General features: G+C 36.5%; 2 protein-coding genes across 4 annotated transcripts in view; one reads left to right on the forward strand and one right to left on the reverse strand.

The window, feature by feature from the left end:
* The window catches only part of lrch1 (leucine-rich repeats and calponin homology (CH) domain containing 1), a 95,264-nt gene extending 90,966 nt beyond the window's left edge, over positions 1 to 4,298 (forward strand). For both annotated transcript variants that reach the window (XM_059343522.1, XM_059343525.1), the window contains one exon: positions 193 to 4,298. In XM_059343522.1, the coding sequence (XP_059199505.1) occupies positions 193 to 306 (114 nt within the window). In that variant the 3' untranslated portion in view covers positions 307 to 4,298. The remainder of the gene's footprint in view (positions 1 to 192) is intronic.
* Positions 4,299 to 6,013: 1,715 nt separating this feature from the next.
* Positions 6,014 to 12,826, reverse strand: esd (esterase D/formylglutathione hydrolase). Of its 2 annotated transcripts, none has more exons than XM_059342915.1 (9): positions 12,676 to 12,826; positions 11,540 to 11,616; positions 11,333 to 11,421; positions 10,568 to 10,666; positions 10,242 to 10,366; positions 10,038 to 10,157; positions 8,366 to 8,464; positions 7,190 to 7,357; positions 6,014 to 6,315 (listed from the first exon to the last, which is right to left on the reverse strand). In XM_059342915.1, the coding sequence occupies exons 2-9, from the start codon at positions 11,605 to 11,607 to the stop codon at positions 6,235 to 6,237; spliced, it is 849 nt and encodes a 282-aa protein (XP_059198898.1). In that variant the 5' UTR covers positions 11,608 to 11,616; positions 12,676 to 12,826; the 3' UTR covers positions 6,014 to 6,234. The 2 variants fall into 2 exon arrangements, with proteins under 2 accessions (XP_059198898.1, XP_059198896.1); XM_059342913.1 differs by having other exon boundaries at positions 12,665 to 12,706.
* Positions 12,827 to 19,926: the final 7,100 nt, after the last annotated feature.

Here is a 19,926-nt window from a genome sequence, read left to right on the forward strand (position 1 = left end):
GAAAAGTTCATGTTTCTGACAGACAGGACAGTGGAAGGTATTCCATTATTGTTTATGCAGGAAACAGCAAAAAACATACATTTATAAATCATTGTATCTAAATCCTGTGTGTCTCTTTTCTGCCTCTATATCTGCTCCTGCGCTCCTCCTCTTCTCCTCCTCTCCTCCTTCGCTCTGACTCTGGCCTCCCAGGACAAACTGTGTCTCCCTCACCACATCCTGGAGGAGAAAGGCCTGGTGAAGCTGGGCATCACGGTGCAGGCTCTGGTGGACGAGGCGTCCTCCAAACACACCCTGCTAACGTGAGCGGCGGAGACAGGGGTGGAGCTTCCTCGACTGACACGCACAACAAACACACACCTGGACCCAAACACTGACGTGATGCTGCGGCACACCTCTGTGCTCATTCTGCATCCTTCTCACTAACAGAGTGCTTTTATTAGAGTTCAGGATGCAAAATGGCGTTCAGGGAACTAATCCAGCCGAGGTGGATTCATTTACTGATCCATGAGAGGGAACTGGACTGGAGGAACTGGCTGGTTCCGGGTGATCTGTGGTTTCTATTTGTGTCGGGGGGATGAAAGTGAAAATGAACCCTGATTTCCTCAGTTTCTTCAGGTAAACACACGTGACACAAACTGTCATCTGAAGGGCATAAATACAACTCTATTCATTTTTTTTAATCTGTTTTTTCCCCCAAAAAATAAATCTTTTTTTTCAGGAATTCTTACACTGGTTGGTACCAAATATCTAACAGAGTCTTAGGGCCACTGTGAGAGAGGGAGAATGAATGAAGAATTAAGTTAAAATGATAATATTATGAGCATAAAGTGTTGTTTGGGGAAAACATAAGAATTTTTTTTTTAAATCATATTTTGTTGTCATTTATTATAAATGTTTATGAGAATAAAATAGTTATAGTTATTTCCTTTTGAAAGGTATGATTTTATCATTGTAATACCATTTTTTTCTTGAAATAACTTTTGCAGATTTTTTTCTTAAAAACAAAAAATACTAACAGTCAGAAGCAGACAAGAAGATTTTTTTTACTTAATGTTATTTCATGAGACAAAGTCATAATATTCTGAGAGTAAAGTGACTATTATATTATGTGGCATTATTCTTGAAATATTTGTTATTGCTAAGTATGATTTTTGACATTTTATCAACTTGCAGCTTAATTTTAAAATGTATGTAGAAAGTTTTTTAAAGACTACGACTGACAATAAGGATAAAGACAACTTGACAAGAAGATTTATAATATTTTGAGATTAAGTTCTAATTTTATTAGGTGAATTAAAAATATTTTGGGACTTAAGTAGCAGTATTATATTACTAGATGAGGCTTTATTTTTGCAAAAAAATTGAGTGTCATCATGAAAAATATTATTTTTTTTATAATTTTGTTGACTTTAACTTGAAACTACTTTAGTCTTATCACGCTACATATTTTTTGTGGGGGAAAAAATGTGACTTTACTCTAAAAATCATTTACCGTGGCCCTAAAACTCTGTTGTTCAAAAAATAGGTGCAGTGACATTTTTTTAAAATAGATATTTCAATTAAAATTAGATTTAATCTGACCCACTCAGCTTGCCGTAGTCGCAGCAACTATATAATATATATATATATCTTTTAATATATATATATATATAAAATATATATATATATTAAAAAAAAAAATATATATATATATATATATATACACAAAAACTCAAAATTATTTTAAGAACCATCAGCTATCTACAGATTGCAGATGTTTTCCCATGTTTCAGTTGAAGTGTTACTCGACTGTGTGAGTCAAACCAAAATGTTCTAGTCTTAACATAGAGGGAGGCAACTTTTAACCACAATTTGTATTTAAACATAAAGATATTTATAATATAAAGAGAAGCTGAGAGGTTTTGAGTTGTTGTACACATTCAAAAAGAAATATGCCAAAAATATTTTTCTCTAATATATTTTAGGTATGACTGTGTCTTTTTTTCTGACTCTGTTGAGGTCTCTGCATGTCCCTGAACCAGGTCTGAATCTGTGTAAGTCTGCCACTGTGGGGTCACTAATTGTGTTTATGATGGATTCTAACAGGTCAAGGTCATTTTTATTTGCTCTTTTCACACCTTGAATTCTTCCACATGTTTTAATCCATGTTCACAGGGGGAAACGGCCCTGACAGCATTTTTATGACTTCTTCAGTGAAACTACTTTATCAGTTTAATGTTTTTTTTTCTTTACGAGATTCAGTTTGCTAATGTGCCAAAACACAAGAAAAGTCACAAAGCTCCTCATGTCTGCATCTGCGAGCTTAAACCCCTGATTATCTGAGTTCTGTGGCAACATTGATCAGCTTCCAAACTGCAAAACAGTTGATAAATATCAGAGTTGTGTGTTAGATTTCTATATTTCAGGATGGGGCGAGTGCAGCAGGGTCAGTGAGGATGAGATCTCATGCAGCCACACCTCCGGCTCAAACTGTCTGCAGGTCAACCCTATGAGTCAAAAAAACTCTTGAGTTGTCTTCATTGCAGAGGGAGTAAATTTAATACTGTAGCAAAATGTTTTTCTGAGTTTGTCCAAACCTGTGAGGTTCAGGCCAGAGTTGCTGCAGCGTGAGATCAGAGTTTCTGTGACTCAGGGTCTGTTTGGGTTTACCACACTGTTGATGCTTCATTCCACAGCCTGCTACGCCCACAGTATTTCTCTGTGTGTGTGTGTGTGTGTGTGTGTGTGTGTGTGTGTGTGTGTGTGTGTGCGTGTGCGTGTGCGTGTGTGCGTGTGCGCGGGCGGGCGTTTGCCTTTTGAATCATGTGGTATTGATGATCATGCAAGACTTTTAAAGGGGCATTAAGTAATTGTTGACCCTGCTGGCAGCTAAAATAAATGTTCCTCTTCCAAACAGCTAGGTGGCAGAAAATGCTGCTTTAAAGTGGACATGATTGGCTGACTGGACAGTGGTTTGGGATTTGCCACATATTTACGCACTGCCCCTTTAAAACCGAAGTCTTGGCAGGTCTGGGATCAGATTATGCTTTTTCTTTAAACGCCGTAATATAACCACAGGAGGTGTCTGACACTCTTGAAGCAGCAGGCTTGTATGAATGGGTGATGTTTTTTGTACATATGATGCAGCTTGGTATCCAAAGCTACTTAAAGAATCAGAAGTAAAAATGAATAAAAAAATAAAATAAATGTTTTCACTGGATCGATTTGACAGTTGCCAAAACAAACATTTATACTCTTGTGATAAAGGATTTTATTTAAATGTACTATATCCTGTGTACATATTATTTATCACAAGGACTTCCTGTTGTTGAAATAATGTTTGAGAAAAAAATCAGTGATGAGTTGTATATTTGTCTTTTTCTTCATGTACTGTATTTTACCATAAAACACTCGCATCAGTGAACACCTGAATTATCCACAGTATCACATATATGATTAAAAAATAATAATACATACACAATACTAATATACATATACAATACATAATACTCACGCATTCAACACTATAGGCAGCTTGGTGAGGCAATAACATTGTTTTATATATATGTTAGCTATCTGTTAACAGTATTATTTTTCTTTTTGGCTTAAAAGCAATAGAAGTAGAGTAATAAACCATCTTCCTAATATATCTTTAAATATTGTGATTTAATTAAAAACACCTGCTGGAAACAGTTCTATCACAAAATATCTGGATTATAATTTTAGAATATTTTTTTAACATTAAATCATGATTTCCATTTGCTTGTTTAAAATCAACATTTATTCATATAATGACATATTTCATATCCACAGTTCTGTACACATCACATCATCACAGTGTTTTTGGGAAAAAGCAATAAAACCAAACTGGCTGCTTCCCCCGACAGAATCTGCACTTTAAACTTTTATATTTATCTTTGTTTTGGCAACTGAGAAAATCTGAAATCACCTTTAATCTGAAATGAGAGTTTAAGAATGTGATGCTGGTGTAAATTCTGTAAATCTGCTGAACATGAAGCAGTGTTGTTGTTTTTAATGTCTCTTGTTTTGTATATAAATATTGTCCCGAAACGACCTGTACTCACATTTTTGTACTTTTCTGACTGGGAGGAAATTTATTTTTTATGTGACTTTGATGTAACATACCCTTTTGTAACTATTTGTGAACCTTTTGTGTAATTTGTTGTACAGCAACTCAAATTTAAATGCATGAAATCTCCCTTTAATGTCGCCTTAACTGCTGTGAATACTGTATATAATGCACTGTATTTCTCATCACTTTATCAGTAAAGACCTCAACTGTCTAAAAAATGCAATGGCTGAGTGGAATTGCTTCATACAAACAATCTATGGATGTTAAAAGCTAAAGTATTTTGACTTTAATCAATATGTACATATAATCTTTTCAATTAATGATTGTAGCTGTAGAGTGTAGTTAGATATAGTTGGTTCTTAAAAGTCTGGCTGCAGAGTTCTGCAAAATCTGAAGTTACATATGCAGCTAAATAAATGAGTCATAGTCAATTTTTGTCAAAAATGGTCAAATTGTAAAATGCCTGAAAATGCTTCATATGGGTCAATTATAGTCTGTTGATACATGTTGTAGTATAGTTTGTACAAAAATAGCGGGGAAAAAACATATGGGATGTCCAAAAATGACCCCCTCTAAAAAGTCTCATCCAAATTTCACAAAAAAGGTCATAGTATCGGCAGCATTTACTAACAAAAGAGCCATTGTTGGCCAAAGAAAAACAAAAAATGTTGGAATGGAGCTCCAAACCTTAATTTGGGCCTATGAAGATAAAACAGCCTACAAAGTCTAAATTAGCCTGCCAGTTTTACCAATAGGTTATAATGAGCATTTAGTAATATGATTTGGTCAGAATGAAGCAAGGACCCAAGTCCAAATGAGAGGCTGGATACCAAAGAAATTTCTCAGGAGATTTATAACCGAAAGGGAAACATAAAACAAGACATGAAGTTGGCAAAATGTAGAGGTTAAGGTTAAGGCTCGTAATGCTCTACTTTCTGGTCTACCTAACAAAAAATTGGATCGATTACAGTTATTACAAAATTCAGCTGCTTGTCTGTTGACAAAGACCAGAAAGAGAGCTCATATTACACCTATTTTAAAGTCTCTGCATTGGCTACCTGTGCGTTTCAGAATCCATTTGAAGATTCTTTTACTGGTTTATAAATCTCTTAATGTTCTTAGTCCAGCCTATTTATCTGATTTACTTTTATCCTATGAACCCTCGAGGTCCTCGAGGGTTCATAGGATAAAAGTAAATCAGATAAATAGTCGAGGACCCTCAGGTCTTCTGGGAGTGGCCTTTTAATAATACCAAAAGTAAGAACTAAAACCCATGGTGAGGCGTCATTTTCTCACTGTGGTCCACGTTTGTGGAACAGCCTCCCTGAAGACCTGAGGGCATCAGAGACCGTTCATATTTTTAAAAGCAAACTGAAGACTTATCTCTTTAATTTGGCTTTTACCTGAACCATTTTTAGAGATTTTTCTGCTCATGCATCTTATTACATCTTCTATTTATTTATTTGCTACTATATATATATATCATATCATGCTCTTTTTATTTATTGTTTTATCTTTTTTATCTAGCTTTTCTATTTTTTTATGTATAATTCTATCTTACTTTATTTTTAATGTTTCTTCACTGCTCCATGTTGAGATGGCGCTTCCTCAGTTCCTCAGTTTGTATTCTTTGTTTTTAATAGGATGGGTGGGGTGGAGGGGCAACAGGGATAAATCCAGGGTTGCCTACTTCTAGTATAGTATGTCGTCCAAATAAAAAAATAAAAGTCATAGTATGTATGTCGTCCAAATTTTAATGAAAAAAAGTCATAGTACAGGCCTACTAGAGATCGGCATCAGAAACATCTCGGTCACCACTGGAAGACTCGTCAGGACGACCACTCAGACCTGGGAGACACTTTACCAGCTGAGCCAAGTTCTCCAAACAAGGTACTCTTTACTGGGGGACATGAAACTTTAATAAGAACACAACACCAAAATTGTCGAGGATTTTATTCAGAAAAATACTGTTCAATGACCAATACAGCAAAATCATAACTGTTGGGTCGTATTTCTTTATTTCCTGTGGCCCGGTGACCCGAAAACAAATAAAATATGTTTTTTGTTGTTATTTGAGACTTTCGGTAAGTGCTTTTATAACTGAAGGCTGAATAATTTGGATACCAAGGAACAGGTGATGTTTCCCCACTGGTGGCAGTTTAGGCGTTGAGGAACTTGGCGTGGTGTTTGATGTGATCGTTCATGAAGGAGTAGATGAAGAAGTAGCTGTGGTCGTAGCCCTGCAGGAGGAAACACAACATCATACTCACAAAGAATCTCAAACGAAACATACATGTGATAGTCTGAACATTTTGTATATAAACTTTGGTTTGTAACAAAGGACTTTTAAATCTGTGCACTTAAATTCAATATAAACAGGATATAATGCATTTTGCTATTTTGGCCACATGGTGGTAGTGTTTCCTTGAAAAGACTCAACAAAATAAAGCCGATACATTTATAATTTATTCTTATCACAATAAATACTACATGTGAATTTTTGTCTGTTTGTTTTTATGCTTTTGTGCAGCTCATTAACATGTGTATTTTGTAGATTATTATATTTGTAATTATTTATTTATTTATGTATTTATTAACTATTCCACATGCTTTTCTTATGCTTGTAGCCTGTTAATCTGTATAAGTTGTTTTGATTAATGGTGGTTTCTTTTTTCTTCAAACTACTGCTGACAAAGTTGGATAAGTTGTATCGAGTTTAATTTAATGTTCAGGGCAAAGGTCAAAATTGGTTTGACTTCACATTAACCAAGATTATAAGCACACTTGCTAAAAAATAAAACTAAAATAATGTTTACATTTTTCAGTCATATTTCTCAGATCTGAACTGCTATGTTTCTTATTTGTATCATTAATAAAGGTGCAAACTTAACATTTGTTATATTTGACATTTCATTTACCTAAATGAGCAATCTTTAAGATAAAAAAAAAGAACATTGATTACTAATTAAATAAAGTGGTAGCCTTTAACACCCAATTGACCACCTGCCACAGGGAGGTGCTTCTCCCAGCATGCAATAGTTGTGTTGATCAGTGTGTAGACATTTGTATAAATGATCCATGCAGGTGTTAGATTCAGAGACTAAGGGAACTGACCGGCTGCAGTCTGAACACGACCGGGATTTTCTTCTCAGAGCAGACGGCGATCAGGTTGTCGGGCAGCAGCTGGCTGGCTGACAGGAACTGGTCCTCACGGCCCTGATCGATGAGGATGTCCAGCTGAGGACCGGAGTACGCCGCCGCCAGCACGGTGGCATCATACGCCTGAAGACAGAAAGAGGAGAGATGGGAACAGGAAGCTGGAGAACTCTGATCATACAGCTAAAACAAGTTTGAAACAGGTTCAAAGTTTTTCCTGGTTTGAAAACTTAAATTGAAAACAGTGTGCACTCTTTTTTTTTTTTTATTAATTTATCGATTCACTAATTAATTTAAATGCCATTTCCATGCTCAAGTGTGTCTCATAAGTTGCTGCAGCAATTTTGGGGTTGATATCATTTGTTACACAGTAGTTGTGCTAAATTTTAAATGACTGATACAAATGGCACATTAAGACACCAAAACTTTGAGGAACACCACAGAAAAATCCATGTTGTGAATTGGTTTAAAAAATGTTCAACATTTTGGAGAATTCTCTGATTGGATGGGGACTAACATAATCACACTAGTACAATGGAGCTCATTGAGTCCATAGGAGTCTCAGCTTTCTAGTCAACGCCAATGTATGCATTTCACAAACTGAGAAAAACTACATTGGAATTATCATGACATGTACATTAGGGAGACTTGTGGGGACCCATTAATTCAGATATCTTGAGGTCAAAGGTCAAGGGAGCCCTTTGACAATGGCCATGTCAGTTTTTCCTCTTGATAAAATTTAGCCTAACTTTTCAGCGTTATTTCACCCCCTTCTTGACATCACAGCATGGTTGGTAGGGATCAGTACTCCACTACATTTCAGAGGAAAATATTTTTACTTTTTCACTATATTTATTTGTTAACTTTAGTTACTTTGAAAATTCAAATGGCTAATACAAAATATAATCAACTAAAATTATACTTTTATTATGGATGGAGATACATGGATGGATTGAAATGCAATAATATATATTTGTGAGTACTTTTACTTAAAGAATGTTTTGAAGCTAATACTTTTGTATTAGTGTGGTAAAGATTTAAATACAGGACTTCGATCCCACAGTTCACACAATAAACAGCTTGGTGTATAATAATAAGAGTTATTATCAGGACCACAGTCTGCAGAGCTCTTACCTCCCACGTGGACCTGTCAGAGCCCAGGTATCCTGAGAAGGCCTTCTGTCCCCAGGGACACTGCATCGGATTACAGATGGGAGCAAACGCAGACACGGCCTGCAGGAGACAAACCAGCATAACAATCAACAAATAAAAAGAATCTGACATACAGCTAAAACAAGGATAACACAACAGAGGAAAGACGAGTAAAAGAAACAATTATGTACAAAGAGGTAGGTGAAGAAATTTTCAAAGATGGAAACTTTCCATGGGAATTTAAGGGAATTAACGGGAATTAATGGGAATAAACTGGGAATTTTCAAAATTGAAGGTTGGCTCTTCTTAGGGAACTTAAATATAGTTGAGGAAAGTATATTTTAGCATAATCTTGACTAAAACAAACAGACGCCATTCAAATACACTTGAATATCCATGCCATTCCTCGATCACATGCACAGAGCACACTGCTTACTGCATGGCTATTGAGACCACACCCCCTACTGGCACTGTGCATGCCTCCATCACATGTACAGAAGATTTCTAGAAGACTGGACCACACTTTTGAGCCTGAAGCACAAAGACTATTGAAGGCACACATTTGAGCCTGTGGACTATACAAAGTGAAGTAAGTTTTGATGATATTCTGGGGAAATATATTTATTAAATGTTTAAATTGCAAATATCACATAAAACATCATCAGCTGCCTCCGAGCGCAACTGGTCACTGTTTGGCAACACCCACACAAAGGTTTGCAACAGGCTCACAAATGTCAGAGTGGAAAAGCTGGTTGGCATTCGCGCAAACCTAAGGCTCTTTGAGCCTGACACAGAGCCATCATCAACAAGGCTGGAAAGTGACACTGAAGAGGAAGACTCAGAGTTGGATGTTGAGGAAGGGGACATGTTGTTGGATGTTGATGAGGAGCAGGAAGAGTCTATTGACTGAGCAAAAATGCAGAGGATTGCTTGAAGGAAGATTTGCATGTTTAATGGAACGTTTTGGAGGAAGAGTGGCATTTTTCATTTAACATTTTGAATGGGACTTTGTGGGGATTTTTGGATTGTGGGGGGGGGGGGGGGGGGGGCGCATTTTTGAATGGGATGGGTGATATTGAACCCAACACTCCTGTTTTTGTTCATCCATGAAACAAGTAATTAGAACGTGTTCTACTCTACTTACAAATAAATCTGTTGAAATATCTGTTGAAAACATTTTGTATGGATGTTTTCTTATGACTTCTGCTTATATTTATGCTTGTATATAATATATTCCCAATTAGTTCTCCTAAATTCCCATTAATTCCCATAATTCCCATTATTCCCATGGAAAGCTTCCAATATGGAATATTTCCAAAATTCCCAAGCTTAACTTCCCATGGAAATTTACCGGAAATTTTCCGAAAATTTTCCGAAAATTTACTGGAAATTTTCTGCCCCTTTGCAACCCTAATAGTAACCAACAACATGCCATTTATATACATTGGCATTATCACATATATTCTTTATAATGTTGTTTTTTTCCACATTAAAGATCAGTGTATTGAACTACTTATAGTATTGTATGTATAGTTTTTTTTTTTTAGTAATGCATTGAATCATGTAACTGCATTTACTGCAAATAAAGTTTTTACTCCTCTCTGAGGCCACATACGCCTACAGCACATACTCCTGTCTGACTGACTGGCAGTACCTTGTATTTCCCAGGGTTCTTCAGGGCACAGATGAGCGCCCCGTGTCCACCCATGGAGTGTCCGCTGATGGACATCCTGTCTGGGTCGGTGGGGAAGTTAGCGTTGATTAACTTGGGGAGCTGGGAAAGAAAGATCATCAACACTAATCAGCTGAAAGTTAAATAAAAAACTGAGTTTTTTCATGTGACGTAAACCCAACGCACCTCCTCGGTGACGTAGGAGTACATGCGGTAGTTGGTCTTCCAGGGATCCTGAGTGGCGTTGACGTAGAAACCAGCTCCAGTGCCAAAATCCCAGTTCTCATCCTCCCCCTCGATGTTACAGCCACCTGATGCAGGGTGGGAAACACACACAGGAAGACATCAAAATCTCCCCCAAGTACTACTGCGTATGTTTTAAAAGCAGTAAAAAAGACCTATTTGCAGAGGGAGCTGTGTGAAGGTGGAATAATGTCAATCACTTGAGTCAGCTATGATTGGGTCTTTAGACTCGAAGTTTGAAAATATCCAAAAACTGTGTGTTTTCATACGTGGGCTGGTGTCCGGAGCGACGATGATGATGCCGTGCTCTGCAGCAGGGCACTGACTGCCAGCTTTGGTGATGAAGTTCTGCTCCGTGCACGTCAGACCTGCAGAGAAACGCAGAATTACACTCAACGACAACCTCAAGTTAACTGAAAGCTAAAATGGACAGAGAAAACGAGAAATTAAAAAAAATTCAGAATCTCTTATTTTAAAATATTTTTTTTCCTGCAAAAAGATAATAATTTGTCAAGCACCATTCTCATCAGATTATTAAACTTGTTCCTCGGTAACATGTCTAAGTTTTGATGTATTAAAATTAAGGTGCCATATAGGTCATACTTCATAACTTCCTTGCACATTCACATACAACACATGTCACAGTCTGGGGGTTTCTATATTATGGTATTATCAACACATTTCATGAAAAGACCAAAACCAACAGAATCTTGTGTGTTAACCAAAGCCTGATATAACTTCTTCAATAGTGCTAAAAACAAATTCTCTCATGTTTGACAACTATATATTGGGGCTTTTTTCAGATTTACACATTCAAGTGTTGCAGATAAAGAAGGGAAGTTAGAAAGTTTTGGGATGGAATAACACATTCTCAGTTTTGTTTTTTATGGGATACATTAAGAGTGAAAAAAGGCTTTAAGATGTAAAAACAGGCTTTAAGATGTAATCTGCACCAACACACCATTATTTTGTTTACTGTTTTAAATAAATAATTCCATGATGTGTCTCACTCTGACATCATTCTACACACTCACCAGAGAGCCAGTACATGACTGGACATTTGTCGGTCTCAGCCTTGGGAGGCAGGTAGACTGCAAATTTCATCTTACACTTGAGCTCAGTGCTGCAGGGAGGAAACACATATGGATTCATATCATTGCAGGTGTGTGTTGTAAGGTGTGGGTGTAAAAACTTGAACTTTTGAGCTTTTAGCACACTTGAAGGTGCAGCTGAGATCTCACCTTTCATGTTCGAAAACCTTCTGGAAGCCACCAGCGCACTTGTTGGAGGACACTTGTGTGAGGGCCATTCTTATGATCTGCAGACAGACAGGAGCAGAATGCCTTTAAATAGTGCATGCCTCATTGGTTTAAAAAAAAAAACCTGGTAAAATTATCAATGGTATATCATACTACTGTGGTTTGTTTTTTAGACTTTCAAAATACCTCTACACAGCAAGAAACATTTCAACAGCTCATTTAGTGTTAAAACTGAGAGATAAAGGCTATGTAGCTGTAATGTACACGTCTGTTATCTCAGGAGCAAAGGTGCAACATTACATTGTGAATTTTTAACAAAAAATAGGTCACATATGGATGTTAAATTTTTACCCATTGGGGAATTTCTGAGAGTGATACATGGAGCTTACATTGAATACTCTGACTTGTTGAATTAAACACAATTAAGGATATACATGATTATGTGTTAAATTGGATTTTTTAAAAATGGCTGCGTAACCGTTTAAATGGCGTGTAAATGCAGATTTTTGTTTAGACAATAACATGAACTGTGAATGAACAGTTCATGTTATTGAACCAGTGAAAGTAAATTCTGCACAGCCTTTTAACACCCATGCATGTGGACACCTTATAGCTGCATGTAAAAATATTAGATTTCGCGACAGCTTCTGCAAATCAGTAGCAAAGTTAACCGTTAGGAGCTAACATATAATACACTTCACCAAACTTAGTAGTTCGACACTGTTAATTTATTCCATTTAAACCGCTTCTACTGTTGCAGCGTGTCCCTATTTGGAAGGTGTGTACAGTGAAGCAAACAAAAACTGCTTTTAATTCAAACAATGAGTAGCAAGATGCACCACTGATCCACGCCGAATTGCCCAAAACATATTTCCAAACACAAAATATTATAAATAACGTGCCAATCACTTTTCTTTATTGATTTATAAGCAAATTAGGTTAAAAACTTTTGTCTTTTGAGTAGAGTTTGTGTCTCATATCGGGGGGCGTGCATGAATTAGCAAGTTAGCTCGTGTGGTGATAGCTGCTATCTCCGAGTGTCTGCTTGAAGTTAAAGCACTTTACAACTTGTGACAAAGCAAATAAGCAAACTAGAGGCATATTTACCCGGTGCATACCTTATTAAATCAAAGTATTTAGTTGAAACTTGTGCTCAAATGGCTTGCTAACTTCCCCTCCGCCTGTGCAGTCCAGAGCGTCCAAAGTCCAACAGCGTCAGAGTGAGCGTGATGACGTCACGGGAGCCTCCCCAACCGAGACGTAACGCGTACGCTCAGACGCTAGATGGCGGTGTTCATTAGAAAAACAAGGTAGCCTATATTTCTGTGTTTATAAATCAAATAGTTAATTATAACTGTAGGGTTTTATTCTGGTTATTTACACGAACAATAAACAGTAGTAGGTGGATTATCACTGTATGTAAATTAATAAAATATGTTTTATTTTGATTGTTTAAAAACGTATAACTATATCTATTTTGTACACCTTACAGCAATTTTTTACCCGGGCGCAGTAATGTGCTGCCCACTGCTCCTTGCGTGGTGTGTTCACAAGTAATCTTCTTGTTCTTCAATTTCATCGCACAATTTAAAGGGAATTCTTAACTGAGTCCATATATATATATATATATACACACAAAGATATGATAGAGATAAAGATTTGTCTATTTACAAAGACAAATGTTTGTCTCTATTAAACTGAAAGTTTACCATCAGTACAATAAAAATATTGTGGCACCAGACATTTGAGACTTATATTTAATCATATATTATATAATAATATATATATTTTTTTTAATTTGTGCCTGTGTATCACTCCAGACACAGAGACCAGACCCTATCTTCACAAGCAGATCACTGAAGCTAAGTGAAGCTCCTTATGAAACCCCCATCACAGGATGAGATCACTGCAGGCTCATCGCCCTCACGTCTTACGTCATGAAATCCTCTGAGAGACTGGTGTTTACCCACCTGAGGGACATCACAGGACCACTGCTGGACCCCCTGCAGTTTGCCTCCCGGGCAAACAGTCAGTTGATGATGCAGTCAACATGGTCTCAACACCATCATTCCAGACATCCTTCACACCAGCTCACTGTTCAAGCCTCCACCTTTCAGCGGATCACAACCTTCCTGACAGCCCAAAGGCAGCAAGTGAGGTTTTGGAAAATTACATCCAGCACCCAGAGCCCTTAGGGATGCATACTCTCCTCAACTTCTACATCAACAACTGCACTTCATGCAGTACCCGGCAGAAGGTGAACTTCCTGCGCCAGCTCAGGATGTTCAATCTGCCTCAGGAGCTGATGATCCTGTCACTGAAATCATCCAATCAGTTCTCTACATGTCCATGTCCATGTCCATCAAACAGGACAGAAACAGACAACAACAAACCATCAGGACTGCAGATTAAATTATTGGTGCCAGCCTGTCCTCCATTCAGGATTTATACATCTCCAGAGACAGGAAGCGGGCAGGTAGCACCACTGCAGAGCCTTTACACCATGAACACAACCTGGTCCAACTTCTCCTGCTGCTAAATAAGGACTAGTCTTAGTGCATAATTTTTTTTTAATATACACTTGCATATACTGCAAATAACCAACCAGTACTTGTTATGTAATATTCCACTTGTGGGCACACACAAAGTGAAAACAAATAAAAGTGAAAGACATTTAGGTCTCTCACATACAGAGTTAGTTTAAAAGCTTTGCAAATCAGATGTCCTTCATACCATATAGCCATCATGTTGACCATTTTATTTTGTAGCTGTCTGTCCACAAATGTGGTCACCTGTAACCATTGATAACCACTTTTCAGAAGAAGAAGCCCACTTTATGTGAAGTAAAGCAAGTAAAACAATGATAAATTCCATTAATGTCCTCCTGAGCTTCTCTCAAGTAAAGGCTGTCTTTGTCTCTGTGTGCTATTCTGTCCCCTCAGTCTCCATCTTCTCTATTTTTCTCCTCATATCATCAGTTTCCTCAGCAGTATTCATCCGTCTCATTGTGTCCGTAGAGACTAATCTGGATTGTAAATAATTTATTAATACAAACGCAATACACCAATACTTGTGTCCTGTCTGTCTTTGCAGCTGCTTCCTAAATTAGACCGTTTCAAATCATCCACCACCCCCACCACCCCAAAAAAGAAAAACAGATTAAATTCACTGAGCATCCTCAAATACACTCCCTGCACTCTCAACATGATTATGGTTACGCCTGCAGCCATGCAGCCATGCAGCCATGTGTGCTGGGAAGATTCCATTTAAAATTGAATTTGTCACACGTTTCTGTTTTTTTCTGCTCATCATTTAAATCTCTCAGGAGGCCTTCAGTTTTTAAACCTGTTGTCCTTTCACTGGCTGTACGTTACTGCACTGAGCTGAACCGAGCTGCTGTTGTGCCCTTAAGCAACGTTCACCAGCTCACCACCTTCGACCTCCCAGACTGTGAGACCGAGCTGTTGACAAATGAGAATCACTCTACCAACCTTAACAAATCATTATTTGTTTAATTGATTTAATTTAAGTGAGTGTTGTTGTGTTTTAAGAAAAAGTAATTACATTTTGAGAATAAAGTTAGCCAATCTGTAAAAAAAAAAGTCCTGATACTTTAAGTTTAAAATTATAATATTTTGAGAAAAAAAGTTGGAAAATCTCAAATATTATTTGTTTTACAATAGAGCCATAATTTTTATGTAAACATATAAAAATAAAGTCATAATGTTTTAGAGAGTAAAATCACAATATTTATGAATATAAAGTCCTTATGTTTTGAGAGTATTTTTTTATTTATATATTTTTCTATATTTATTTATTTTTGTAAAACAGTATGATGACAAAATAAAATGTGAGAATAAACTGCTATTTTGAGAGAAAAATCATAATATGTTTTTAAAAATAATATTTATATATAAAATAATATGATACTTAAATTTTAAAATTAGAATCTTAAAATAAATAGAATGGGATAGAATATAAATAAGTCAGTAATTAATGAGGAAAAAAGGTACTTTTTTAACCTAATGATATATTATTTGTAATATGTATTTTCAAAACATCATGTTTTATTTGTCATGATATTATCACTTTTTTATGTAATATTATGAGTTTATTCTGTCCTGTTACAGATGTATTTGTTAGTTTAGTGATTAGATGTGATGTGACAAAACAACAAATAGCTGGAGGTGTCTGACACAAACAGAATGTTTTGACAGTTCATGTTCAAACTCTTTTTTCACTCCTGAAAAACAGGTTTATTTCTACATGATGTCTCTGTCAGAAAGAACGGAGGATAATGATGCAAATAAAGATCAATTCGTCTGATTTTCTTTTTGTTTGGCACACTATTTGCAGCATTTCATTCTGGGGATTTCCCCTTTTTAAATAGATTTTTTAATAGCTTTTTTTTTCTTGTGTGTGTTTATGCAGATGTGCTCAGCTAGCCAGTCAACCTGCTGACCCAGGAGGCTCAGGGAGCTGATGACCTGTGTCGCCTCGCTGTGACAGATGTGACGTGTGTTGGCACTGCACGAAGAGACACACACACAAACACACACATTGTTAACAAACAGGAGGCTGTGAAAACTCAGTGCAATTCATATTTTAAGTAATGATCTATTAACAGAGCTGAAACTGTAAAGTAGAGTCTGATTTTTCAAACTTATTTTGAAACATGCCTTTTTTTTTCTTCACCTTACGTGATGGAATTTAAATGTTTTTCTACAAAATTTCAATCTTCTCGGCCCTCTTTTTCATTTTTATTCTGTGTTTAAATCAATTTTATTTTTGTGCATTTTTGTATTTTTTAAAAATCTTTTCTATTATTTTTTTTTACATTAATATATTTGAACTTATTTTAATGTTTGACATTTTAATTTTGCCATTCTACCTTTCTATTCTTTTTACATTTTTGTATTTTATTGTAGGTTTTACTATATTTTACTTGCATTTTTTCGGTTTTATTTACTTTTCAAATATATTTTTTATCTTATTTATATATTTTATTGTATACTGTATATGTTTTTTAATTGTAATTTTCAAATATTTTCAATCTGTTTTTTTTTTTCTACACTGTTTCTCTATACAAGGCCTGTTTTATTTTGCTTTGCATTTTATTCTAATTTTATGTTTGTATTTTTTTTTATTTTGTAGATGTTAGTGTAACAACATATTCCACTTCTTCTCCTTGGCTGGCAAAGAACAGTTTATTATTATTAAAGTAAAATCTCACTGTCTTCAGACGATATAACCTTTTCACTTCAACAATAATATGACCTTTTCCTCAAACAGGTGCTAAGGATCTAAAAGTGACCATATTTGTATTCTTGCCTCATCTTCATTTAAAAGAGATCCTGAAACTGGTGCCTCACAGCTCCATTACAGAGAAGAGGCCACTGAAGTAGTTTCACTGATTAGAATCAATAGAATTTACTGGACAAATATGAAATAATGATGATGCCTGCAGGGGTCTTATGTCCGATTTGAATATTTATGCATAATTTATACGTGAGGAGAGAAAGGCCAGGAGAGGTACTTTGAGGCATAATTTGTACTTTAATAAGCAATGAGGAACTGACACAACCATTTGTCTGTATTTTCTGGTCAGTAAAACACTGTATTACATCACTTTAAACATTATTGACACTAATTCCCTCTTCTATCTCTGAATGCCAGATGCATATTCCACAAGTCTCCATCCATCCATCCATTATCTTCCACTTATCCCCTAAAACTATTGTGCACAAGTTTTCATTTTTCCTACCAAATGACCTGCGGCAGTTTAACAGCTGATAAATTTAAAATCAATGACATGTAGGTTTGGTCCGGTCTGTATGGCTGCCCCACCTGTCAGACAGCATCTCATATGTACTGACCACCATGACTTTGAACTAATGAGCATATGAATAATAAATGAACATTTCCTGATTAACCATGCAGAAGCTCAAGCAGCTGTAAGACCTTCTTTCTATGCTAAGAAAGATGAAGACACAAATGGAAATGTGGTAAGTAAAATATTATGTAATTAGGATAACAGTAATCCTGTATAGTGTGTTATTTTATTTCCTGCAACTTGTCCGAGAAACACAGCAGATTCATGTCGGCTCATGTAATATCCTGTTTCCAATGTTATCAGATGATTGAATAGTAGGGGCGATTAGTGGCCTGCACCTGCTGGCAAGCCAGTAGATTGTTATCATCCCATTGATTGAGCTGCTATATTAACACGTGTTTAGGCCATTAAATTGCCACTCACTAAAAGCAAAGCCATTATGTTTAGTTAAAAAGCCGCCGTTTTTCTACGACTACACCACCACACCACTTCTCTAAGGTTAGGGCAAAAAGAACATCCTGGTTAGGCGTTATAAAAGATAGTTTAAAAAGTAAAATAAATGCATGTAAATGCTCGAAGTTAAGGTGTTAGGAGCACATGGATACATACATTCCAGATTTTATAGTGCCACTTTCAGGAATTAGCTGAACCAAAGTCACAGGAAACAAAATAATGTTGCAGCTTTCAAATGTAAACATCAGCACTTGAGCAGTTTTGGTTCTGGCAAACTCAGCAACTGGACATACGTTTACATTTTCTGCAACTTTATGAAGTCTCTTCAACTTTTTATCAGTAAACTTCTAAGTGCATTAATTTTGTAAGCATGGAGATGCATTTTATTACTTCTATGTTAGCACTTTTGTTTTTGCACTCTTCTTTGCACTATGTGGTTTGTTTGTATGAAGCTGCAGGGACATGAGAATTTTTGACATTTTTGTTTGAAAATGTTCTTTTTTTTCCTTTTTGAAAAAAATTGCCAAGAGGGGACTTTGATCTTTAAACCATCTCTACCTGTCAAAGAGGGAACTTCCCTTGACTGCAGTGGAACAGGCTGCATGTATGAGTGTTTGTTTGTTTACTGACCAATAGGAAATTCTGCCAGAACGGCTGTCCCACCGCCTGTGGCCGTTGTGGTTCATCAGGAAAACAAATCTGATCACCTATATTAAGGTGAAAACAACAGGGGGTGCAAAAAAAGTGGGAAAAAGACACAAAACTGGGGAAAAACCCCCACAAAGAAAAGTGTGAGAAACGGTAGAGAAAAATGAGAGAAATCAAAAGAAAAGAGGGTCAAATCACTGGAGGCAGAGGGATAGAAATGTAGAAACCTCACTGGACCGTTTGGTATTGAACCTTGTAAGACTGTGGAGGACGGCCAGGGTGAGGGTGCACCTGAGCAGTGCAGAGACAGACGAGCACAGATGGAGAGGAGCTGGTAAGTTGTAGGAGCATGATACAAGTAAAATAAGGGAACATCGCGTTTTCACCACGATGATGACGATAATGATGATGATGATTTGTGCGATTAAGTGCTGTCCAACCTGACGTATTTGTGGCTGTCAATGTTAAAGCGTAAAACACCAATAACGCGATATGGAAAATAATCAAATAATGCCATAACTCTGGGTAGTCCAGGATTATTTAATTCATTTCCATTTCATTGATGTCACTTCTGATCTGCTAGAAAAAGGTTAAGATTTCAAAAACATCCTTCAAATATTACTTTTGGGTTTTGGGCAGGGTACGCGGTTTTAGTCTCTGCAGTATTAGCAGCCACAGGGGACTATGAACATTTAATGAGGTCCACTGTTGGATAGGTTGGTAAGTGCACACACACACACACACACACACACACACACACACACACACACACACACACACACACAAACACACACACACACACACGGTCATTAGTCTATCAGTCCATGTCAGGATGTTGTGAGTTCAATCAGACTGAAGCAGAATTCAATAAGCTGCTAATGGACAGGAATGGGCCATGTATGATAACAATGTGTGTCAGGTGGGAGGGAGGGGAGGACGACGAACCAAACAAACTCAGGACTTTCAACCAGGAGACGGTGTTTAAGTCCCCATGTTGGAAGTTGTTTATAACGGAAGTATAAGAGATTTTTTAAGCCTAATCCAGTTATTCGCCCCAACCTTCAGGAAGTGTTTTTGGTGCCTAAACCAAACCTCTTTACAACATTAACAACGTGCTGAAAACAGCGATGGTCACGTCATGTTTTGTAGGATATTTAGCAAATTGTGCTGCAAAAATGTGTTTCAGAAATCATACAAACCTATTCAAGAGATAAACTTGAGAACAACAGAAACAATGAATTATCTGTTTATAGCTGCTATATTGCCATTAATGGCACTATGGCAAATTATATGGAGTGTGGAAAGTGCCAACAGAATAATTATAGACTTTTTTTATATGTTTGCATATAAATGATATATTAAAACTTCAGTTTCCTCATACTGTCTTTAAATGATGAATTAATCGTTTGACATCTGACATTTTTAATGCATTCAT

This window comes from Centropristis striata, chromosome 10, assembly GCF_030273125.1.
Source record: "Centropristis striata isolate RG_2023a ecotype Rhode Island chromosome 10, C.striata_1.0, whole genome shotgun sequence".
Taxonomy (NCBI): Eukaryota; Metazoa; Chordata; class Actinopteri; order Perciformes; family Serranidae; genus Centropristis; species Centropristis striata.

What these genes read in the sequence shown, in the direction of transcription:
- esd (XM_059342913.1), bottom strand. An exon ending in CGCTCCGGACACCAGCCCAC is followed by an intron (nt 10,367 to 10,567) that starts GTATGAAAACAC and finishes ACCCTGCATCAG; the next exon opens with GTGGCTGTAACATCGAGGGG. An exon ending in TCGTGTTCAGACTGCAGCCG is followed by an intron (nt 6,316 to 7,189) that starts GTCAGTTCCCTT and finishes TTCCTCCTGCAG; the next exon opens with GGCTACGACCACAGCTACTT.